Source organism: Furipterus horrens, unplaced genomic scaffold (assembly GCF_987537825.1).
Source record: "Furipterus horrens unplaced genomic scaffold, mFurHor1.1.pri manual_scaffold_7, whole genome shotgun sequence".
NCBI classification, from domain to species: Eukaryota; Metazoa; Chordata; class Mammalia; order Chiroptera; family Furipteridae; genus Furipterus; species Furipterus horrens.
Window position 1 is genome coordinate 98,014,225 of NW_028327177.1, and position 21,983 is coordinate 98,036,207.

The 21,983-nt window shown below is 38.9% G+C and overlaps 1 protein-coding gene across 5 annotated transcripts in view; it reads left to right on the top strand.

The window, feature by feature from the left end:
• NEK4 (NIMA related kinase 4) overlaps positions 1-21,983 on the top strand; it is a 46,642-nt gene that overhangs the window by 10,418 nt on the left and 14,241 nt on the right. For 2 of the 5 annotated variants that reach the window (XM_090284046.1, XM_090284047.1), the window contains exons 6-15: positions 724-865; positions 997-1,068; positions 2,884-3,261; positions 10,081-10,230; positions 10,798-10,947; positions 11,418-11,484; positions 12,461-12,570; positions 13,647-13,735; positions 20,405-20,610; positions 21,700-21,833. In XM_090284046.1, coding sequence (XP_090140172.1) covers positions 724-865; positions 997-1,068; positions 2,884-3,261; positions 10,081-10,230; positions 10,798-10,947; positions 11,418-11,484; positions 12,461-12,570; positions 13,647-13,735; positions 20,405-20,610; positions 21,700-21,833 — 1,498 coding nt within the window. The remainder of the gene's footprint in view (positions 1-723; positions 866-996; positions 1,069-2,883; positions 3,262-10,080; positions 10,231-10,797; positions 10,948-11,417; positions 11,485-12,460; positions 12,571-13,646; positions 13,736-20,404; positions 20,611-21,699; positions 21,834-21,983) is intronic. The other 3 variants (XM_090284048.1, XM_090284049.1, XM_090284050.1) reach the window with 3 other exon arrangements.

The following is a 21,983-nucleotide window of genomic DNA, read 5'->3' on the forward strand; positions in this document are numbered from 1 at the left end:
CTACGCCAAAAGATTGGGAGTTCAATTCCCAGTCAGGGCACTTTCCTAGGTTCAATCCCCCATTGGGGTGTGTATGGGGGACAACCAATTGATGTTTCTCACATCAATGTTTCTGTCTCTCTCCCTTCCTCTCTTTAAAATCAGTAAACATGAAAAAAACAAAAATTATCCTGGTACTTCTGTATGTGAGGCAATTTCTCAGAGAGTCTTCTTTTGGAATAATTTTGTGTTTCCAGAAGAGTTGCAGAGACGGTACAACGACTTTCTATATACCTGCCTAGTATGGGGACTTCCTGTATACCTGCCACCCAGTTTCTCCTACCATTACCATGGTGCACGTATTAGTACTAAGAACCCCAGCCACATCATCAGCACCTTACTGTTGACTAAGCTCCAGACTTTATTCAGCCTTCTGCAGTTTCCCCATTAATGTCCTTTTTCTGTTCCAGGATTCAATTCAGGTTCTCACATTACATTTAGTCCACATGTCTCCTTAGTCAGGTTGGGTCTGGGACAGTGTTAACATTTTTTATTTTCCATGACCTTGATTGTTTTTAAAGAGTACTGGTCAAATGTTTTGTAGAGTGCCCCTGGTTTTTAGCGGAGACTGTTCTCTATAATTGAGGCAGTTCTGTAAGAGAATGTTATACATACATGCATTTCCTCATATACCTTTCATCTTTGTTATGTTGATAATATATTTTTCTCTTCTTCCTCATAAAGAAAAACCTCCAAAAATAATATTAAAAATGGTGACTCTAAACCCAGGCCTTTTTCTTCAGTGGTTTCTGGAAAGACTGAATCAAATCATGAAGTAGTTCCCCATGAACCACATTCTTCTGAAGGCTCCAAAACATATATAATGGTATGTTTCTTTCTAAAGGGTACGTGTTTTAGACACTGCACTAAAATGATAGGTTCTCTAAACAAATTATTTCATGTGAAATGACTTGACTTTACTGGAGAGTCTGTTGTGTAATTAATTGTGTACTGCAGAGAAAGAATGCTGGTGAAGGGGATTTCATTTATCCCACTGGATCCAAAGTGGATTGTCAAACTGTTCATGAGGTCAGTGCTCTGATAACTTTATTCTAAGCATCTTTTTTATTGAGGTGAAATTTATATAACAAAGTTAACCATTTTAAAGTTAACGATTAATTGCATCAGTACCTTCACAGTGTTGTGTAGCCATCACCTCTGTCTAGTTCCAAAAAATTTCACATCACCTCAAAGGAAACCCCATACCCATGAAGGAGTCATCCTCATTCCCACCCAGCCCCTGAAAACTGTCACCATTGTGTTTTCTGTCTCTTATGGATTCACCTATACTAGATATTCCATATGAATGGAATCATACAATGTGTGGCATTTTGTGTCTTGGCTTCTTTCACTTAGGATAATGGTTTTGAGGTTCATCCACATAGCATGTATCAATACTTTCATTTATTTTTATGTGTGAATAATACATCATTGTATGTATATACCACAATTTGTTTATCCATTCATTCATTGGTGAATATGGGTGCTTTTTACCTTTTGGCTATTGCAATGAACATTTGTGTACAATTATTTGTTTAAGTACCTATTTTCAATTCTTTTGGGTATATACCGAGGACTGGAAATACTGGTCGTATAGTAATTCTATCTTTAACTTTTTAAGGAACCCCCACACTGTTTTCGTTATCGGCTTCATAGTTTTACATTCCTACTAGCAACCCACTAGAGTTATATTTTCTCCACAACCTTGCCAACTCTTGTTATTTCTGGTTGTCTGATTTAGCCATGCTAGTGTATATTAAGTGTTATCTCATTATAGTTTTGATTTGCAGTTCCCTAATGACTAATGACATAGAGCATCTTTTCACAAGCTTGTTGGCCTTTGTATGCTGCCTTTAGAGAAATGTCTACTAAGTCCTTTGTCCATTTTTAACTGTGTGGTTTTTGTTTTGTTTTGTTTTGTCATTAAGTTCTTAGAGTTCTTTATTCTGGGTACCAGACCCTTATGATTTACAAACATTAACTCCCATTCTGTAGGTTACCTTTTCATTTTCTTGATAATGTCCTTTTATGTGCGAAAGTTTTTTTATTTTTATGAATCCCAGTTTATCTCTTTCTTTTTCTTTTGTTGCTCGTGCTTTTGGTGTTATATCTAAACATTATTGCCGAATCCAAAGTCATGAAGATGTATGCCTTTGTTTCTTTCTAGGAGTTCTATAATTTTGGCTCTTATATTTAGGTTGTTGGTCTATTTTTAATTTTTTATTGTGTTAAAATATATGTAACATAAATTTGCCATATTGAATTATCTTAAGTGTACAATATAGTAGCCTTAATTATATTCACAGTTTTGTGCAACCATCACCACTATCCTCCAACACCCTTTCATCACTCCAAACAAAAACTCTGTATCCATTAAGCAATAACTCCATTATTCCTAATTCTAGGCCCTGTTAACCTCTTTGAATTTGCCTGTTCTAGGTATCTTATATGAGTAGAAGCATACAATATTTATTCTTTTGTGTCTGGTGTATTTTACTTAGCATTTTTTGAGATCTACTGTATACATATTGTAGCATGTATCAGAACTTCATTCCTATCTATGGCCTTATAATGTTCCACTGTATGTGTACCACATTTTATTTATCCATTCATCTGCTAATAGACATTTTGGTCATTGTGAATAATGCTGCTATAAACATTGGTGCACAAATAACTGTTTGAGTCCCTGTTTTCAGTTCTCTGGGATATATACCTAGGAGTGGGATTGCTGGGTCATATGGTAATTCTGTGTTTAACTTTGTGAGGAACGTATTATTCCATTTTGAATTAATTCCTTTATATGGTGTGAGGAGTGCTATAATAACTTGGAAGCATTTCACCCAGGGTGAAGATTATGAACACATAATCATTGGCCCCTTGAAGACACCTGCAAATCTGAAAGCCCACACCTACAGACCAGACATGAACAGTACCACAGAATCACTAGCTACAATCAGTAGAGTGAACATTGACATCTTACCTGCAGAAAGGGACTTGAGTGATGGGTTAGTTCAAGAGAATCAGCCAAGACACTTAGATGCCTCTAATGAGCTAGAAGGTAAATGCAATATTTCTCAAGTGAAGGAGAGGCTGCAAGATAACACTAAGTCCAGCACTCGGCCTGAAAACCTAATGCCTACGTGGTCCTCTGATGATGTCACTGGGGAAAGAAAAGAAAAGTCTCTGCAGCCCCTAAACAAAGACCAAAAACCAAAGGACCAGGTGAGTGATATGCATGAGGTATTCGTTTCAGAGAGAAGACTGGAAAGTGCGGTTAGAAAGGTGTGGGTTGTGTTGTTGCGTTCTAGTTGTTGTTTTAGGAAAATCAGCTATGTAGTGTACCAGTTTAAACATAGCAGAAACCAAAGGATGATACTTGAGGTACTTAGTGGAAGCATGCTATTTGTATGTTTTTTTTCCTATCTCAGTATCACTCTTCCTTAGTCCTCCTAGTAGATCGGTAGTTCCAACAATTAGATAGTATCACATTCCTTCTTGCTTTTGAAAAGTTGGATTGATCTGATTTCTTAAGGAATAAAAACATATATATTTTATGTGTTGGAACCAAAGGGGAAGGAGGAGGAGAAGATAAGAAAAGGAACAAAAGGATTTTGATATTGAGATTATTCTGAGTGAATTTAATGGTTATCTTCTACCTGAATTTGGAAACCTAAATTAGATGAAGCATAGTAATATCTGAGGATTAGAAAGAAAACCAGAATATTTGATTAACTACTTTTTATGTGTAAAATATATTTTTAAAAGGTTTAATGACTTAATAGGTATATTGACTATATTTTATAATCTATGCTATATATTTTTAAAGTTGATATTGATACATAATTTATGTAACATTATTTATATAAATATTAAAACTATTTTATACATTTATATTCAAATGTTTTTTTAATCCTCACCCAAGGATATATTTGTTGATTTTCTTGAGAGAGAGGAAGAGAGGAAGAGAGAGAGAGAGAGAGAGAGAGAAAGAGAAAGAGAAAGAGAAAGAGAAAGAAAACATTGATTGGTTGCCTCCCATATGCTTCCCCAATGGGGATGGAACCTGCAATCTAGGTTTGTGCTCTGATTGGGGATGGAACGCACAACCTTTTGATGCAGAGACAGTGCTCCACCAGCTGAGCCACCTGGCCAGGAATCAGGAATCAAATCTTTTTAATAATTAATTTTTTTTTTTTTTATGGAAAAGTGCAAGTGTAATGCTCTTCTCATTTGAAGTCATTAGATTGAAACCAAAATATAGTCTTAAGCTTTCTCTGGACACTGGAATCCTTAGTACCCTATAGATAAAGTTGTATGTGTCCTGCTTGTTCTGCTTGGCTGTCAAATTAAATTCAAGTTCACTTCTTTTATTTTTTTTCATTTAATTTTTAAAGTTTCATTTCAGTGGTTTTTGGTATATTCATAAAATTTTGCAGTCATCACTACTGTCTAATTCCAGAATGTTTTCCTCTCCTCAGAAAGAAACCCCATACTCGCCCTGACCAGTGTGGCTCAGTTGGTTGGGCGTCTTTCCACAAAGCGAAAGGTCATTGGTTCAGTTCCTGGTCAGGGCACATGCCTGGGTTGCAGGTTTGGTCCCTGGTTGGGGCACATGCAAGAGACAGCTGATCAGTGTTTCTTTCTTGCATTGGTGTTTCTCTCCTCTTTTTCCTTTCCTTCCCCTCTCTCTAAGAGTAAATAAATAAAATCTTTTTAAAAAATAAAAGAAACTTCATACCCAATATTAGTCACTCTCCATTTCTCCTTGCCTCCAGCCTCTAGCTCCTATTGTCTAATGGATGTGCCTATTCTAAGCGTATCATATACTGGTAAATAGAAGACTCATACAATATATGGCCTTTTGTGTCCAGCTTCTTTTACTTAGCATAATGTTTTTCAAGGCTTATGCATGTTGTAGTATATGCCAGTATTTCATTCCTTTTTATTGCCAAATAAATTCCACTGTATGTATATATCGTTAGTTATCTATTCCTCAGTCAGTGAACGTTTGGGTTATTTTCACTTTTTGGCTACTATGGATAATGCTGCTGTGAACATTCTTGTACAAGTTTTAGTGTGGACAGGTTTTCACTTCTTGTGGGCATATACCTAGATGTGGAATTGAGGGGTCATATGGTAACTAAATTTAACTTTTTGAAGAATTGCGTCTGTTTTCCAAAGCAATTACATTGTTTTACTTCCCACCAGTAACATATGAGACTTGCAATTTCCCCACATCTTCACCAACACTTGTTATTTTCCCTTCCTCCCTTCCTTCCTCCCTCCCTTCCTTCCTCCCTTCCTTCCTTCCTTCGTTCCTTCCTTCCTTCCTTCCTTTTCTCTTCTTTTCTTTTCTCTTTCCTTTTCTTTTCTCTTCTTTTCTTTTTTCTTTTGGATTTTAGCTACCCTACTGAGTGTGAAGTGGTATGTTATTGTGGTTTTGATTTGCATCTCCCTAATGACTAATGATGTTGAATATTGTTTCATGTTCTTATGGCTACTAGTGCACCTACTTTGGAGAAATATCTTCAGATCCTTTGCCCATTTTTTATTTGGTATATATATATATATATATATTTAGAGAGAAAGGGGAAGGGAGGGAGAAAGAGTGGGAGATAAATATTGATGAAAGAGAGAAATATCAATTGGCTGCCTTCCACATGTGCCTCAGCCAGGCCTATGCCCTGACCAGGAATTGAACTGGTGACCTTTCAATTTGTGGGATGATGCCCAGCCTATTGAACCATGCCTGTTGGGGCTGGTTTATCTTTTTATTGTTGAGTTATAAGAGTTTTATTCTAGATATCAGTCTTATAACATATCGTCGTCGGCAGCCGTCCGTCTCGAGAGACGATGGTGTAGCTTCTTAAGAGTCTATCTGCACCGCCAAGAATGGCTGTGCAGTCCGACTCGGGAGTGACACGGTATCTGTCTCCTCCCGTGTTGAATTGACATCTTGTGATGACGCTGGAGTATCCTCTCCAGTGAAGCTGGAGTGTCCTCTCCAGTGAAGCTGAAGCTACAGAGCCTGGGCAGGGTGATATGGAGGGTCTGCTGTTGCCCATGCAGCAGACCCCCCCTCTCTTCGCAGCTGAAGGGTCCAAGGGAAAGACGGAGTCAATACAGCTTGGCTTCAGGTGCGCCGCAGGAGTTGCCGGTGTTGACTACAACGTCAAACCGCCTTAGGGACTCCGGCTCCGGATTTTCTGTCGGGGTTTACTCCCTTAGCCTTTCCCTGAAGAGGTATGCCGCAAGGCAGCGGAGGTTTTTTGGAGTCAGAGTTTTCCTTCTCTGATGTGCCCTGACTGGAAGATCGAACCAGCGACACTTAGCTCGCAGGCCGACGCTCAATCCACTGAGCCAAACCAGCCAGGGTTATAACATATAAGATTTGAAAATATTGTCTGTTATTCTGTGAGTTGTCTTTTCACTTTCTTGATGGTGTTCTTCAAAGCACAAAAGTTTTTATTTTTATTTTTATTTATTTATTTTAAAGATTTTATTTATTTTTAGAGAGATAGGAAGGGAGGGAGAAAGAGAGAAATACTGATGTGGGAAAGATAAATCTGTTGGTTGCCTCTTGTATGCCCCCAACTGGAGACCTGGCCCACAACCCAGGCATGTGCCCTGACTGGGAATCGAGCCACTGACCTTTCAGGTCACAGGCTGGCACTCAATCCACTGAGCCACACCAGTCAGGGCAGTTGCCTATGCTTTTGGTATCATAAATATTTACTGTACTCTTATATTGTCTTTTAAGAGTTTATAGTTTTAGTTCTGACATTAGATCTGTGATTAATTTTGAGTTAATTTTTGTATATGATGTGAAGAAGGGATCTAGATTTATTCTTTTGAATATAAATATCTAAGTATCTTAGCGCCATTTGTTAAAAGATTATTCTTTCCCCATTGAAATATCTTAGAACTCTCGGTGAAAATCAGTAGACCATAAATGTAATGGTTTATTTTCAGACTCTCAATTCTTTTTCTCTGATTTGTATGTCTATCCTTAGGTCAGTAAAACACGGTCTTAAGTATCATAGCTTTGTAGAAAGTTTTGAAATTGGGAATTGTGAGTCTTCCAACATTATTCTTATTTTTCAATATTGTTTTGATTCTTTTTGGTCCTTTGCATTTCCATATGAATTTTAAGATCAGCTTGTCACTTTCAATACAGAGGCTGGGCCCTGGCTGGTGTGGCTCAGTGGATAGAGTGCCGGCCTGCAAACCAAAGGATCACCAGTTCAATTCCCAGTCAGGGCAAATGCCTGGGTTGCAGACCAGATCCTCAGTTGGAGGTACGCGAGAGGCAACCACACATTGATGTTTCTCTCCCTCTCTTTCTCCCTCCCTTCTGCTCTCTCTAAAAATAAATAAGTAAATAAATCTTTTAAAAAATTTAAGGCTGGGATTTGATTGAATCTGAGGTTCATTCACACATTATTGTTATTTTAATATACAGTGTAGGCAAAAGTAGGTTTACAGTTTGTACAGTATGAAAAATAATACAATAATAAATAGTAATATAAGAATAAACTCTGTGTTTCATGTACTCACAAGTGTAAACCTCCTTTGCCCCACCCTGTATGTCTTCAAACACATCGAACATGGGATATCTTTCAATTACTAGTAATTTATTTCTTTGTATTCTATTCCATTTGATACTTTTGAAAATGGAATTGTTTTCTTGATTTTATTTTCATAGGGTTGCTTATATATAGAAATATACTTGATTTTTGTATATTAATCTTGTGCATGCAGCCTTATTGAACCCATTTATTGGTTCTAATAATTTTTTATAGTGGACTTCTGAGGGTTTTCTCAATATAAGATCATGTCATCTGTGAATAGAGATGGTTTTACTTTTTCCTTTCCAATCTGGATTGCTTTCCTTTCTGTTTCTTGCCTAATTGCTCTAGATAGAACCTCTAGTATAGTGTTGAATAGGAGGGGTGAGAGTGAAAATCCTTCTTTTGTTCCCGACCAGATTCATTTCTTACACCAAGCTTTTCGGGCAGACTTTTTGTTTGATAGAATTCTATGTTCAGCATTTCCTCTTTTGGTATTATTTTTAGAAGTACAACTTTTTTTCAGGACCAGTTAGATTTCATGGAGGAATTCCCTAAATCATTTGTTCTGTCACTCTTGTACTGTACTTGTATAAGCTTTATTTTGAATAGTCTGTGCTTACTACCAGCATAGAAACATTTACTTCACTCTTCAGAATTATATAACTCATTTTTTATTATCTTGGTCTCCTTGTTCAGCTTATTTATTATGTAATAATATTGTAAAATTTAATCATTTACTATATTTTCCCTGTAATGTTAGGTGTACTCTTGGAAGAATAAATATAACAAGTTATTTAACCTATAGGAGCCAGGAGATCTGAATTATAGATAATGTCTTAATGATAATGACAGTGACTTTTGTGAGAAACACTCACAATAAAACACCAGGACACAGGACTTAAGCAGCAAAATGAGGTGTTTATTCACAAGTCTGCAGAGTTGGGTGCACAGCCAGCCAGGGGCATGCATGCACAAAGTAGACAAAGAAAACTGGTTTTATACTAATGCGATTAGCTTCCCCTCCCTTCTCCTCCCCCATTTCTCCATTACTGGTTAATCCGGGTTCACAGTCTTAATGCAATTAACTACTTAACTCAGGGTGTGATTAACTAAGGGTGATCTAGTTATAGGTCTATCCCCAACTTACTTGTAAAGTTATCTAGCTACATTTTCCTATTTCTCTGTGTTTGGTGATGACAGCCTTCCTCCTTTTGATTCCAGAGATATGTGTGAGGAGCTGCAGAATGTCATTTCCTCGCCCCTTTTCCATGATTTATCTGTTAATTATCTCCTCCTGATTTGAGAGTCACTGGCTTCTTTATCCCTAACACTTTTAGAAGCAATTTCACCTTGTATTAATGCTACGTTCTTTGTTTTTCTTTCTAAAATTTTCCACATAGTGGGCTCTTGATAAAAATTGTTGATTGCACCATATTCAATTACCAGTGCCCATCTACTTGAAAACCTAGATATTCTGATAGTTGAAACTTGTTAAAAATTTAAGAATTTATTTTATTTTAATGTTTGATATGAATTAGTTTCTGGGTAGAAACTAAGTCCTTGGTGAACTCTATAACTTAAAAGGTAATTTATTTTTATTATTACTATTGCTAGTAATAGCTCTGGTTTTTAGGTTAGACATAGTCCTAAGTACTTTAATGCACAATATTTACTGATCCTCCAATAGTCATACAAATGTGTGTGAAGCGTTTTACCCATTTATAGGTGAAGAAACTGAGATTCAGGAAGATTATGTTTCTCAGATATGACTCCATATCTGATTTCAAATTTAATGCTCTTTTTATGGTGCTTTTAAAAGCACTTTTCATGGTGTATCCAAATTACTGATGTTTACTTGGGAATTATGTGTATATTAAATTGGATTTCATTTATATCATTTCTTTGTTTCTGAATAGAAAACCTGTTAAAAGTTTTGAAAATATATATTTAAAAAAATAACTTGAGCCCTGGCCAGTGTGACTCAGTTTGTTGGGTGTCATCCTGCAAACCGAAAGGTTGCCAGTTTGATTCCTGGTCAAGGCGCAAGCCTGGGTTGAGGGTTTGGTCCCCAGTTAAGACACGTGAAAGAGGCAATCAACTGATCAGCGTTTCTCTCTCACGTCAATGTTTCTCTCCCTCTCTTTCTCCTTCCTTTCCCCTCTCTCTAGAATCACTTTTAAAAATTAAAAAAATAATAATTTTAGCATCAGTAGTTTCAGGTTAAAACAATGAGTAATTTAATTAAAATAATTATATTTTTAATTTGGGAAAAGAGAAAAAGAGCCAGGAAATACAAATAACTAATATTAGCATTTTGTCTTTCTTTGCCTTTCAACGCTGCAAATAAGCAAATAGGCAACTCCTTTTTATTTTCATTTATAATTTTAAAAGTAGATATGGAGAGTTTGACTATAAATTCAAAAGACTATTTTGTTATTCTGCTGTATTTTATTTTATTTTATTTTTAAAGGATCAAGTTTCTGGTAAATGTATTGCTGAAAAACAGGACAGAATCCACCCGAGTTTACAGCTACACAGCTCTGGGTCTGAGCCTTCCGTGTCCCGACAGCGACGGCAGAGAAAAAGAGAACAGACTGAGCACAGTGGGGAAAAGAGACAGGTTGGACAAGATCTCTTTGGAATAACTCATTGTGCTGCTATTTGGGAAATATACTTTAGGAAGCTCAATTCTGCTTAGAATGATTAGCAGTGGCCAAAAAGGCAAACAAGATATGCAAGGAACATTTAGAGAAGGGTTATAATGGCACGATATTGGTTCTCAAATGTCAGTAAGTTGGAAGCAAAGTAAGGATTTTGCCTCCCCCAAGTGAAGATAGGCAGATCATTTTGAGAGTTAAAGGAACAGGCTAACAAGAGTAAATCTCTGATCCTCCCATGTTGTACTGATGAACAGTTTCTCCCTTATCATCTGCATAAAATCATGTTGACACCTCATTTCTTTTTATTTCTTAAATGAGATATTACACCATTTCTTGAAGGAACTTTCATAGGCACCCTGTCGTATGCCTCACTTTGGGCAGAGTTTCTTTCCCCCAATAGGCAGTGTTCTGAAGTTTCTGAGAGCAAATTACTCTTGAATACATAGGAAACTTATTGATGGGAAACTTTGAAGGTGGGTTATAATTATCATGTGAAACTGATCATCTCCCCCTCTTTTTAAATTAAGTTCCAGGAAGCTCCGCCTCAACTTTTGCCTTCTTTTCCCACTGTTGGAAAAGTGGATGTCACTTTAACCCAAAAGGAGGCCGAAAACCAAAATACGGTGGTCACTGAGTCTGTGAGCAGTTCGAGGAGCAGTGAGATGTCATCGTCAAAGGTTTGTGGGGGATATATGTTGCAGTTTTAAAAATCTTATAAAGATTTTTTGGTTGTAAAATCCTATATATATATTGTGAAGTTTTCTGTTAAAACATCTTAGCCCTACCTTTTGACAAACACTGGATAGACTTATGAGTCTTAGCAGAAGTGCTGATTGAAATGGACAGATTCTAAAGTTCAAGGAATGGTTACTTGTGGTTAACGAAGGAGACCAAGTAGATTCTAAATGGAGGAAATGCAAAATTTCCCAATTGCCCTTCCAAAAATGAGTATAGTACTGCCCAGAAATGGGGCTGCTGTGATTGGCCCTAGCTAGAAGCTGTAACCCTGATGCAGACTGGTGTCAAATGGACACTCCCTTAAGACCTGTGCAACGTCTTTCCTATGGTATTGGATGATACATTATGCATTGTAGATATCGAAAGAATAGTGAGTAGAAATGGAAATAACTCTGACTTTCTTTGAAAGGATCGACCATTATCGGCAAGAGAAAGGAGGAGACTAAAGCAGGCACAGGAAGTGATGTTCCCCTCAGGTAAAGTTGTTCTCTTCTTCATCAACTGGAGGTTTTACTTATGGACATAAGCATTGGTTCTGATTGTGAGGTGTTAAGAATTTTCAAGCAATAGAAATACATTTGGGAAACCAATTTGGAAGAAATTTTGAAATTTCTTAGTCAAGCCTTAAAAGACAGGCTTTTAGATCTGGAACTTGTATTATCAATGGAAGAGGATTTTTTTAAGGTTTTATTTATTTATTTTTAGAGAGAGGGGAAGGGAGGGAGAAAGAGAAACATACTGTGCAAGACATACATCAATCAGTTGCCTTTCTTATGACCCTTGGGGGCCTGGCCTGCAATCCAGGTATGTGCCCTGAAGGGGAATCAAACTGGTGACCTTTCAGTTTGCAGTCCTGTGCATAATCCACTGAGCCATACCAGCCAGGGCTGGAAGCTGCTTTTGAAATGAGCAAGAGGGCTTTAAATTATAGTAACTCCTGGGAAATTTCAGACAGGAAATTACTTAATTTGTTTTCATGTTCAGAGACTTCTGGTAGAAGAAGTGCTGCTTCTCAGGGAGCAGAGGGGGGAAGCTGGGAGAATGGTGGTGTCGAGGGCCAAGTGCTGTGATCATTCCTATTACTATTATCTAAAGACAGTACTAGCACTTTCCATTCATTGAATGCTAACTATGTCTCATGCACTATGGTAAGCATTTCAAGGGCATTATCTCATTTTACAGTAACTGTCAGCGATAGGCAGCATTATACCCATTTTGCAGCTGTGGGAACTGAGGCTCAGAGTGGTTGAGTATCTTCCTCAAGGTCACAGAGCTAGTAGACCTAGAGCCTGCCTTTGAACTGAAGTGTCAGGATATCAGAGTGATGGTGATACGTTGTCTGAGTTACTTCCAGGGTGGCCCTTGCTAATGTATCTTCCATACCCAGTGCAAAGCCCTCTTCTGTTGAGGCCAGCCCACCACAAACAACTGCTGGGATGGTCACTTTTTTAGGCCCTTCAGTCAGGAGAGATTCTTCAAGTGCAACGGGGCCTGGAAAACCACAAGAGGAAAGCCAGTCCACCCCTGCTCGATGGCTGTCTGCTGACCGAAGCTTTGCTCAGGTACATCACTTAGTTCTAAGGGGAAAAGGTGGACGTGTCTACATCTGGCAAGCCTAATATAGTAAACTTTATAAATGCCAGCTCCATTTATTTCTGGGACAGTTCTGGCTTAAGTTACACCTTTTCACTCTTGGTAAAGAAAAGAACTGGTCAGTAATTTAAAGGATTATGTTTGTTTCATTAAGGGAATGAATTTTTTGGTCAATCTTGTTAACAATTGGTAGCGCAGTTAAATACCTTTTTTAGATAGTCTTTAAAACAAGACTTCAAAGGGCTTCCACTAGGCAACACATTGCATATTCTGCTGTGTTACCAATATACCCACCTACTTGGCCAAATTTCAGTCTCACTTGGCTGTGTCCTGTTTGTCATAAAGACCTTACCTTCTCAGTTAGGGATGATGTAGGGGTACCATTTGGTGGCTAAGTGGGTGATTGCAATGTTTCCAACTATGCTCAGTTTTCTATGTAATAATACCCTGGAAATAATTACCCATTTTTCTGTATTCTAATTTCTGATATTATTTCTAGGAGCATATTATTATTTTAGAAATATAGAAATTTCCTGTCCTTGAAAGGAAAGATGTGTTTCTTTAACAATATTCTTTGATTTAGTTGTTGCACTAATTGAAATGCTCCTCTTCATTTTCCAAAGTTGTAAGGTTTGTGTGTAATTATATCAAGTAATCCTTTAAAGTATTTTAACAAAGAGTCTCACATATGAACAAATTGAAGTTGTTTTATTTAGGTGGCATTCTATCTAGTTTAAAATACCAATATTCCTTATGGTACCAGCCCTCCCCTTAGGAGTTAAAACACCAGCATTGTTTGTCCACTCTTCTGTGAAAAAGAAAATTTCTTAATAGTTGAGACTTTCCAGGACCCTTGTAAAACTTCACTTTCATGTTCCTCAGGTTTCATTTATGTAAAGAAACTTCAACTTTTATATCCATTAGTTTCTCCTCTTAAATTTGACTTAAGTACACAATGTAGCTAGACATTGCATCTAAGACTTTTTCATGTAATGCATTCTGGTTGTGTTGTTATGTGGAATTTTGTTTTTCTGAATATTACTAGAAAAGGAAACTCATCCATTGTTTCTCTGAGGAGGAGTTAAGTTATTCGACAACTTCAACTAATAAACCAGATGGGAATTCCACAGAAGGGTAAGTCTTGTTTTTCTATCTCCCTTCATAAACAGTTTTTGTTTGAATTAATCCTAAATGTGTAGTAGTATTAAGACCTGCTGTATTGTCATCAACAACATTATAAATAGTTTTCAATATGTGGTAGTGCTAAAAATATCTCTTCTAATGAACACATCTGATTTTCATTCAGAATTTTTATGAACTTTTTTCTTAGATCTTTGGGTTTATAGCTTTCCTCAGAATTGGAAGAATTTTTGGCCATTGGTTCTTCAAATATTTTTTTGTACCCCCTCCTGCCTTCTTGAGGATTCTAATTACAAGTATATTAGTTATATAAAGTTGTCCCACAGCTCATCAGTGGTGTTAATTTTTTTAGACTTTGTTTCATTTTTCATAGATTCTATTGCTATATCTGAGTTTACTAATCTTTTCTTCTGTGGTTTCTAACCTGTTAATCCCATCCAATGTGTTTAACACATTATACTTTTCATTTCTAGAGTTCAATTTGGGTCTTTCTTTAAGTATATTTTATTATATTGTTACAGTAGTTCCAATATTTTCCCCTTTACTCCCCTCTGACCAGTACCCCCCTTCTCTCCAGCAGTACCACCTGCCTTAGTTCATGTCCGTGGGTCATGAAAATAAGTTCTTTGACTTCACCCTTTCCTATATTATTCTTAACTTCCCCCTATTTTGTACCAACCGATTATGCTTCTTAATCCCTGCACCATATCCCAATTTCTCCCCCTACCCCCTCCCAGCTGATAACCCTCCAATGATCCCCATACCTATGATACTGTTCCTATTCTGGTTTGCTTAGTTGGATTTTGTTTTTATTTTTTAGATTCAGCTGTTGATAGTTGTGAGTGTGTTGTCATTTTAGTGTTCATAGTTTTGATCTTCTTTTTCTCTAAGTAAGTCCCTTTGACATTTCATATAATAATGGCTTGGTGATGGTGAACTCCTTTAGCTTTACCTTGTCTGGGAAGCACTTCATCTGCCCTTCCATTCCAAATGATAGCCTTGCTGGATAGAGTAATCCTGGTTGCAAGTTGCCTATCATCATATTGAATACTGCTTGCCAGTCCCTTCCTGCCTGCAAAGTGTCCTCTGAGAAATCAGCTGATAGTCCTATAGGCAACCCCCGTAGGCAACCCTCTGACTCTCTCTTGCTGCCCCCAGAACTCTGTCTTTATCTTTCACCTTTGGCATCTCAATTGTAATGCGTACTGGTGTGGTCCCCTCTGGGTCCAGCTCGCCTGGGACCCTCTGTTCTTCCTGGACCTGTATGTCCATCTCCTTCGAAAATTTGGGAAGTTTTCCTTATTCTTTTCAATTCTTGCTTCCTTATTCTTTACTGGTTGACTGTTTTTTTCTTCCTTATGTTCCAAATCATTGATTTGAATCCTGGTTTCCTTCTCTTCACCATTGGTTTAGTGTGGATTTTCCTTCGTTTCACTTAGCATAGTGTTCACGTCTACCCTTCTGCGTTTGCCATACTCAAGCATATCTGTCAAGCCTGTGAGCATCTTTATCACCAGTGTTTTGAATTCTGCATCTGTTAGGTTGGCTATCTCCTTGTCGTTTAGTTCTCCCACTGGAACCTTGATCCATTCCCCTTTTTGGGCCATACTTCTCTGTCTCCTCATTCTGACAGGCTCCTGTGTTTGTTTGCCTCTGCGTCCCAGGTAGAGCTGTCACTCCTGTTATGTTGTAAGGGGCGGAGCCTTAGGGATTCGTCAGTACTGGGCAATCTGTTCCACCACGTTGTGGCGCTGTATGTGGGGTAGGGGTCTGAGAGAGAACAATGCCGCCTGCCCAGCACTCACCCTTTTCCAGGCACTTCTCCCATTTCCATATGGGACTGGCGCCTCTCTAGCTGTTGTCCTGGTCGTCGTTCCCAGAGTGGGTGGGTCTGCGGATGTTCTAGGACCGTGGGGGCCCTTTAAACAATCGGACTCTGCTGAGAGACCGGCAGTTTCTGCCTCTACCCCAACCCCCATTGGTCTGCACAGTCAGAAGCAATGAGGCTTGATTTACCCTGGTGCTGGCACTGTGAGCTGTGAGGTCTGGTGAGGATCTGGGAACACTCCCCAGGTGTCTCTCCTGACTTTTTAGAACGTGTGACTGCGTTTCTGCCAGCCTGCCGCTGCCACCACAACACCGCAACGTCTCTGCCCTGTCTCCGCCCCTCCTACCTGTCTGGATGAGTATGTCTTCTTTATATCTTTGTTTGCTGGACTTCAGTGCAGTTTTATTTTCTGGAACTTCTGGTTGTTTCTAGTTTTGAGGTAGTTGTATTCCTTCTTAGTTGTGGAGGGAGACGCAGCGCATCTGTGTACGCCTCCATCTTGGCCGGAAGTCCCAATTTGGGTCTTTTGTTAGCTTCCATTCCTCTCCTTAATATTTAATGCTTTTCTCTACATAGATATACTGGATATATTTATAATAACTTTATAATTATTATTCATAATAGCTTTAAGTTCTTTTTCTTTTACAGTAATGGAAGGATTGTTTTGTTTTGTTTTTTTAATTAATTAATTAATTAATTAATTTTTAGAGAGAGGGGAAAGGAGAAGGAGAGGGAGAGAAACATCACTGTGCGGTTGCCTCTCACTCGTGCCCCCAACTGGGGATCTGATGTGCCACCTAGTCATGTGCTCTGACTGGGAATCGAACCAGTGACACTTTGTTCGTATGCCGACACTTAATCCACTGAGCTACAGCAGCCAGAGCCTGCTTTAATGTCTTCATCTACTAATTCTATTACTTGTGTCAATTCTGGGTGTGATTCTATTACTTGCTTTTTTTTTTCTCTCTTCACAAAAGTGTGCTGTTTTCCTGCTTTGCATGTTTGGTATTTTTTACTGGATTCCAGACATTTTCAATTTTCTGTTATTAGGAGGTGGGCTTTTTTTTTTTTTTTTTTTTCTTTAATCCTCACCCAAGGACATTTTTTTTCATTGCTTTTAGAGAGAGAGAAAGGGAGAGAGGAAGGGAGAGAGAGAAACATCAATGTGCAGAACATCAATTGGTTGCCTCCTTTTTATGCCCGGACTAGGAATTGTAGGTGCCCACACTGGGGATTGGACCTGCAACCTAGCTATGTGCTCTTACTGGGAATTGAACTCACAACCCTTTGGTTATGGGGTGATGCTCCAACCAACTGAGCCACACCGGCGAGGGCAGTATTTTTATATTTTTAAAAATATTCTTGAGACTTCCCGCCAAGATGGAGGTGTAGACAGACACACTGCATCTCCCTCCACAATTAAGGAATACAACTACCTCAAAACTAGAGACAACAAGAAGTTCCAGAAAATCAAGCTGCATGGAAGTCCAACAAACAAAGATATGAAGAGGAAATACTCATCCAGACAGGTAGGAGGGGCGGAGCCGGGGTGGAGAGGACGCAGTGTGGTGGTGGCAGCAGCAGCAGTAGTGGCAGACCAGCGGAAAGCACAGTTACACGTTTTAAAAAGTCAGAAGGGACACCTGGTATTGTGTCCCAGCTCCTCACCAGACCTCGCAGTTCATGGTCCGAGCACCGGGGAAAATCAAGCCTCATTGCTTCTGACTGTGCTACCAGTAGGGGTTGGGGCAAAGGCAGAAACCGCCGTTCTCTCAGCAGAGTCCTAGAACATCCACAGACCCACCCACTCTGGGAATGATGGCCAGGACAACAGCTAGAGGGCCGCCAGTCCCATACGGAAGTGGGAGAAGTTCCTGGAAAAGGGGTGAGTGCTGGGCAAGTGGCATTGTTTCCTCTCAGAGCCCTACCCCACATACAGCGCCACAACATGGTGAAACAGGTTGCCCTGTACTGACGAATCCCTAAGGCTCCGCCCCTTACAACATAACAGGAGCAACACCTCTACCTAAGACACATAGGCAAACAAACACAGAAGCCTGTCAAGATGAGGAGACAACTTCCAGCCAAGATGGAGGCCTAGACTGATACGCTCTGTCTCCCTCCACAACTAAGAAGGAATACAACTACTGCAGAACCAGAAATAACCAGAAGTTCCAGAAAATAAAGCTACATGAAGTCCAACATATGAAGTTATAAAGAAGTGGTGCTCATCCAGACGGGTAGGAGGGGTGAAGCTGGGGCAGAGAGGTCAAGCTGTGCTGGCGATAGCGGTGGGAAGGTGGTAAGCACAGACACATGTATTTAAGGGGAGGCGAGAAGCACCTGGAAAGCACAGACTGTCAGCTCGCGATTCCAATGCTGGGGAAGGCAGACCCGCATTGCCTCAGACTGTGAGTGTCAGAGGGCATGGGGATGGAGGAGGAGGTTCCCAGTCTCAGTGGAGAGTGAACAGCAGGAATCGCAGGAATCCATCTTGGAATCCTGCCCCCACGCAAAACACCACAGTGTGGAGAGAAGGGTCGCCCAGTAGTGACAAGTGCACGGGGATTTACCCCCTATACGTAGGAGGTGTGACAGCCCCGCCCAGGAAGCAGAGGTAAACACAAAACTGTCAGGATAGCACAGATCATGGTAGAGATCCCGGTGACGCAGCTGACTGGGTAGCAAATATCTAATCTAATGGCTCAGCAGATAGGAAATCTGAGGCACAGTTCAGAGCTTTGGTTATACAAATGCTTACAGACATAACAGCAGATCTTAAACAAGACAGGGAAGGAATGAAGGCTAGTCCTGCTGAAATGAACAAAAACACATACGAAACTAGTGGTGAGGGCAAGAAAACCAGGGATCAAATCAATAAATTGGAACATAGGAAAGAACAGTCAACCAGTACAGAAAGAGGAAACAAAAAGTGAGGAAAATGAGGAGAGGCTCAGAAACCTATGGGACAGCTATAAGCGGGCCAACATCCGAATCATAGAATTGCCAGAAAGTGAGGAAGAAGAACTAGAAATTGAAAAGTTATGTGAAAAAATAATGAAGCAGAACTTCCCTAACTTGGGGAAGGAAATAGACTTACAGGTCCAGGAAGTACAGAGTGAGAGAGACTCTGGGTCCTTTGGAATGGATGAAGAAACTACGCAGACACTCACCATCTGAGGAAGGAAGGGAGGGGGTTTTTCTCTGAGAAAAATCACCCTGCTTCTTTATTAGCCAGGGTTTTTATCTACTTTCTATATGGGAAATGCATAAGGAAAAACATGCAGCCCCTCACCAAATGGTTGGGAGTAATAACAAATTCAGATTAATACAGTGTTGAGGCGCCCAGGTATTTTATACAAGTTCAAAACATTTACTCTTCCTCAGTCATTCTGTTTTTTCACGTCCTACTGACAAGAATTTGAAGCTGTTTAGAGAAAAACAGAGCAGGTTCCCTTTTCCTTAAAAGGCACTTTGTATTTTTTTTTCTATCTTTAAAATCTCCCAGAGGGTGGGATTCAGAGCAAGCCTGGAAGACAACCTGCCAGCTAAGGGCTCGGGGGTGGGGGTGGGGGTGGGGGCAGCTCCGCACAGCAGTCAAAGTCTTTTAAACCAGGTCTGTCTGTTTCCCATATCTCCCCATGCTTGTCTGTCCCCCACAGAGAGTTCCAAAAAAAACTGGACCCAGGGTGAACCACACCAAGACACATTATAATCAAAATGTCAAAAATTAAGGATAAAGAATCTTAAAAGCAGCAAGAGAGAAGAGAATTATGTACAAAGGGGTCCCAACAAGACTATCAGCTGATTTCTCAAAAGAAACTCTGCAGGCAAGAAGGGACTGGCAAGAAATATTAAAAGTAATAAAAAGCAAAAACCTACAACCACGATCACTCTATCCAGCAAAGCTGTCATTCAGAACAGAAGGGCAGAGGAAGTGCTTCCAGGACAAAGTAAAACTGAAGGAGTTCATCAGATCCAAACCAATGTTATATGAAATGTTAAAGGGACTTGTTTAGGAGAAGGAGGATCAAAACTATGAACATTAAAATGAAAACGATATCACAACAACCAACAACAGAAGCTAGGGAACCGAAACAAAGGCAAACTAAGTAGGCAACGAGAGTGAAAAGAGAACTATAGGTATGGGGAGCATTTTGTAGAGAGATCAGCAAGTTGAGGGAAGGGGGGAAAGGGAGGGAGATGATACAGACGTTAAGAAGCATAGTAGGAGGGAGTGGAGTAGATAGGAAGATGTTGAGAACTATATGCACAACCAATGGGCATGGACTAAGGGGGGTGCACAACTGGAGCGAAGGGGGTCACTGGGTGGAGGGGAACAAAGGGAAAAGAAATTGGGACAACTGTAACAGCATATTAAAAAATATTCTTGAGTTTTGTAATTAATATAATGTAATCAAGTCATTTAGAAATAGTTGGGCAGAATTTATACACAGGATCTGGGGCTTCCTCTTTCTGGCTCTCCCCTTTCCAAGATTCCGCTCTCATTTTCTAGTGGCAGTAGTTGTCTTGAACTGTGACCTTTGAATCTGCAGGCCAAAAAGACTGTGTTTTCTGTTGTACTTTAGTACCTATGGCCTTCCTTTAGGATAAAAGATGTTGACTTTCCTCCAGAATCTACTTGCAAATCTTGTACTCTCCAGTGCCTCACATTGTTAATTTTTGTGTTATGTTCAGCATTTATATTTGTTGCTTGTGGAAGGGTCTGTCTGTAGGAGCTTACTTGGCCATTTGGAAGCAGAACTTCCTAGAGGTCATTTGGCATCTAATTTTTTCATGAAGCCAATTAAATAACAAGGGAATTTTTTTTCCAGGAAAGGTCATTCAAGTGAAATGAGTGACTTGGTACAATTGATGACTCAGACCCTAAAATTGGACTCTAAAGAGAGCTGTGAGGATCTCCCAGTACCAGATCCAGTGTCAGAATTTAAACTTCATCGGAAGTATCGGGACACACTGATACTTCATGGAAAAGTTGCAGAACAGGCAGAGGAAGTCCATTTTAAAGAGCTACCTTTAGGTGATCAATTTATTCTTTTACAGTAGTCCCTCTCTATATCGCGGTTCACTTATCGCGGCCTCACTGTCTCGTGGGATTTTTAAAAATAGTAAATTTATTTATTGCGGATTTTTCGCTATATCGTGGGATTTTGCAGTACTGTATACATATGTTGGTAAAGTTACGTAGGTTTAAGAGTATAGAATATGTTTAAGAACATAAATCGTGTTTATAAAGGTGTGGAAAAGGTTAATAAGGGACTGGAAACAGTTTATAAGTGTGTGGGAAGGGTTTATAAAGCCTTAAAATATATATAAATACTAAAATAAATGTAAGGTTCCTACTTCGCGGATTTTTACCTGTTGTGGGGGGGTCTAGAATGTAATACCCACGTTAAGTGAGGGAATACTGTATAACAAACTGGAGAGCATTGGTTTATTGGAGAAATGTGTCAAACCAAGGAGCAGCTAATGCTTGCAATTTTTTTATCTTTTTATTATTTAATTTGAATAGTTCCATAAAAGGTATATCTTATTTTGTGTAACTGTTGTATTCCTGAAAAGTTGCATGAAAACTGATTTTTTAAAATGTAAATAAATACGTATCTGGAATTTTTCACATGAATTTTCTTCAATTTAGACAGTTGTGTTTTTTAGGTTAAGCTTTAGTAATAAGACATAAAGCATAAACTCATATACCTTGTTTTATTTTGTATCACTTTATTGCACTTTGTAGATATTGTGTTTTTTATAAACTGAAGGCTTGTGGCAACCCTGCATTGAGCAAGTCTATTTGTGCCATTGTTTTTTAAAACGTAATACTATTGCACACTTAATTGACCACAGTATAGTGTAAACATAACTTTTATATGCTCTGGGAAATCCCCAAATTCGTGACTCACCTTATTGCGGTGGTCTGGAAGCAAACCTGCAATATCTCTGAAGTATGCCTGTATACATTTTAGCCATTAAAAATTCATGAAGTCATTAAACTAAATGCTTATCAAAGTGAAAAAGATCTTAAAATGAAAAGATTCTTTTAAAAAATGCATTCTTCTTGCTGCAGTGGTAAAACTATTCATTTTTTCCTGTCTTTGTTATTACTTTTTAGCTATCATGCCAGGTTCTGAAAAGATCAGAAGAGTAGTTGAAGTCTTGAGAGCTGATGTAGTCCAGGGCCTGGGGATTCAGCTTTTAGAGCAGGTGTATGATCTTTTGGAGGAAGAGGATGAATTGGAGAGAGAGGTGAGTGTACTATTAGCTTTGTCACTGGCTTATGCTGTAGGATTTTTTAACAGCCTTTTGAAATATAATGAACAGACTCTACATTTTACCCATTTAAAATGTACCATTCAAAAAAAAACAAAAAATAATGTGTGGTACAAAAAATGAAAA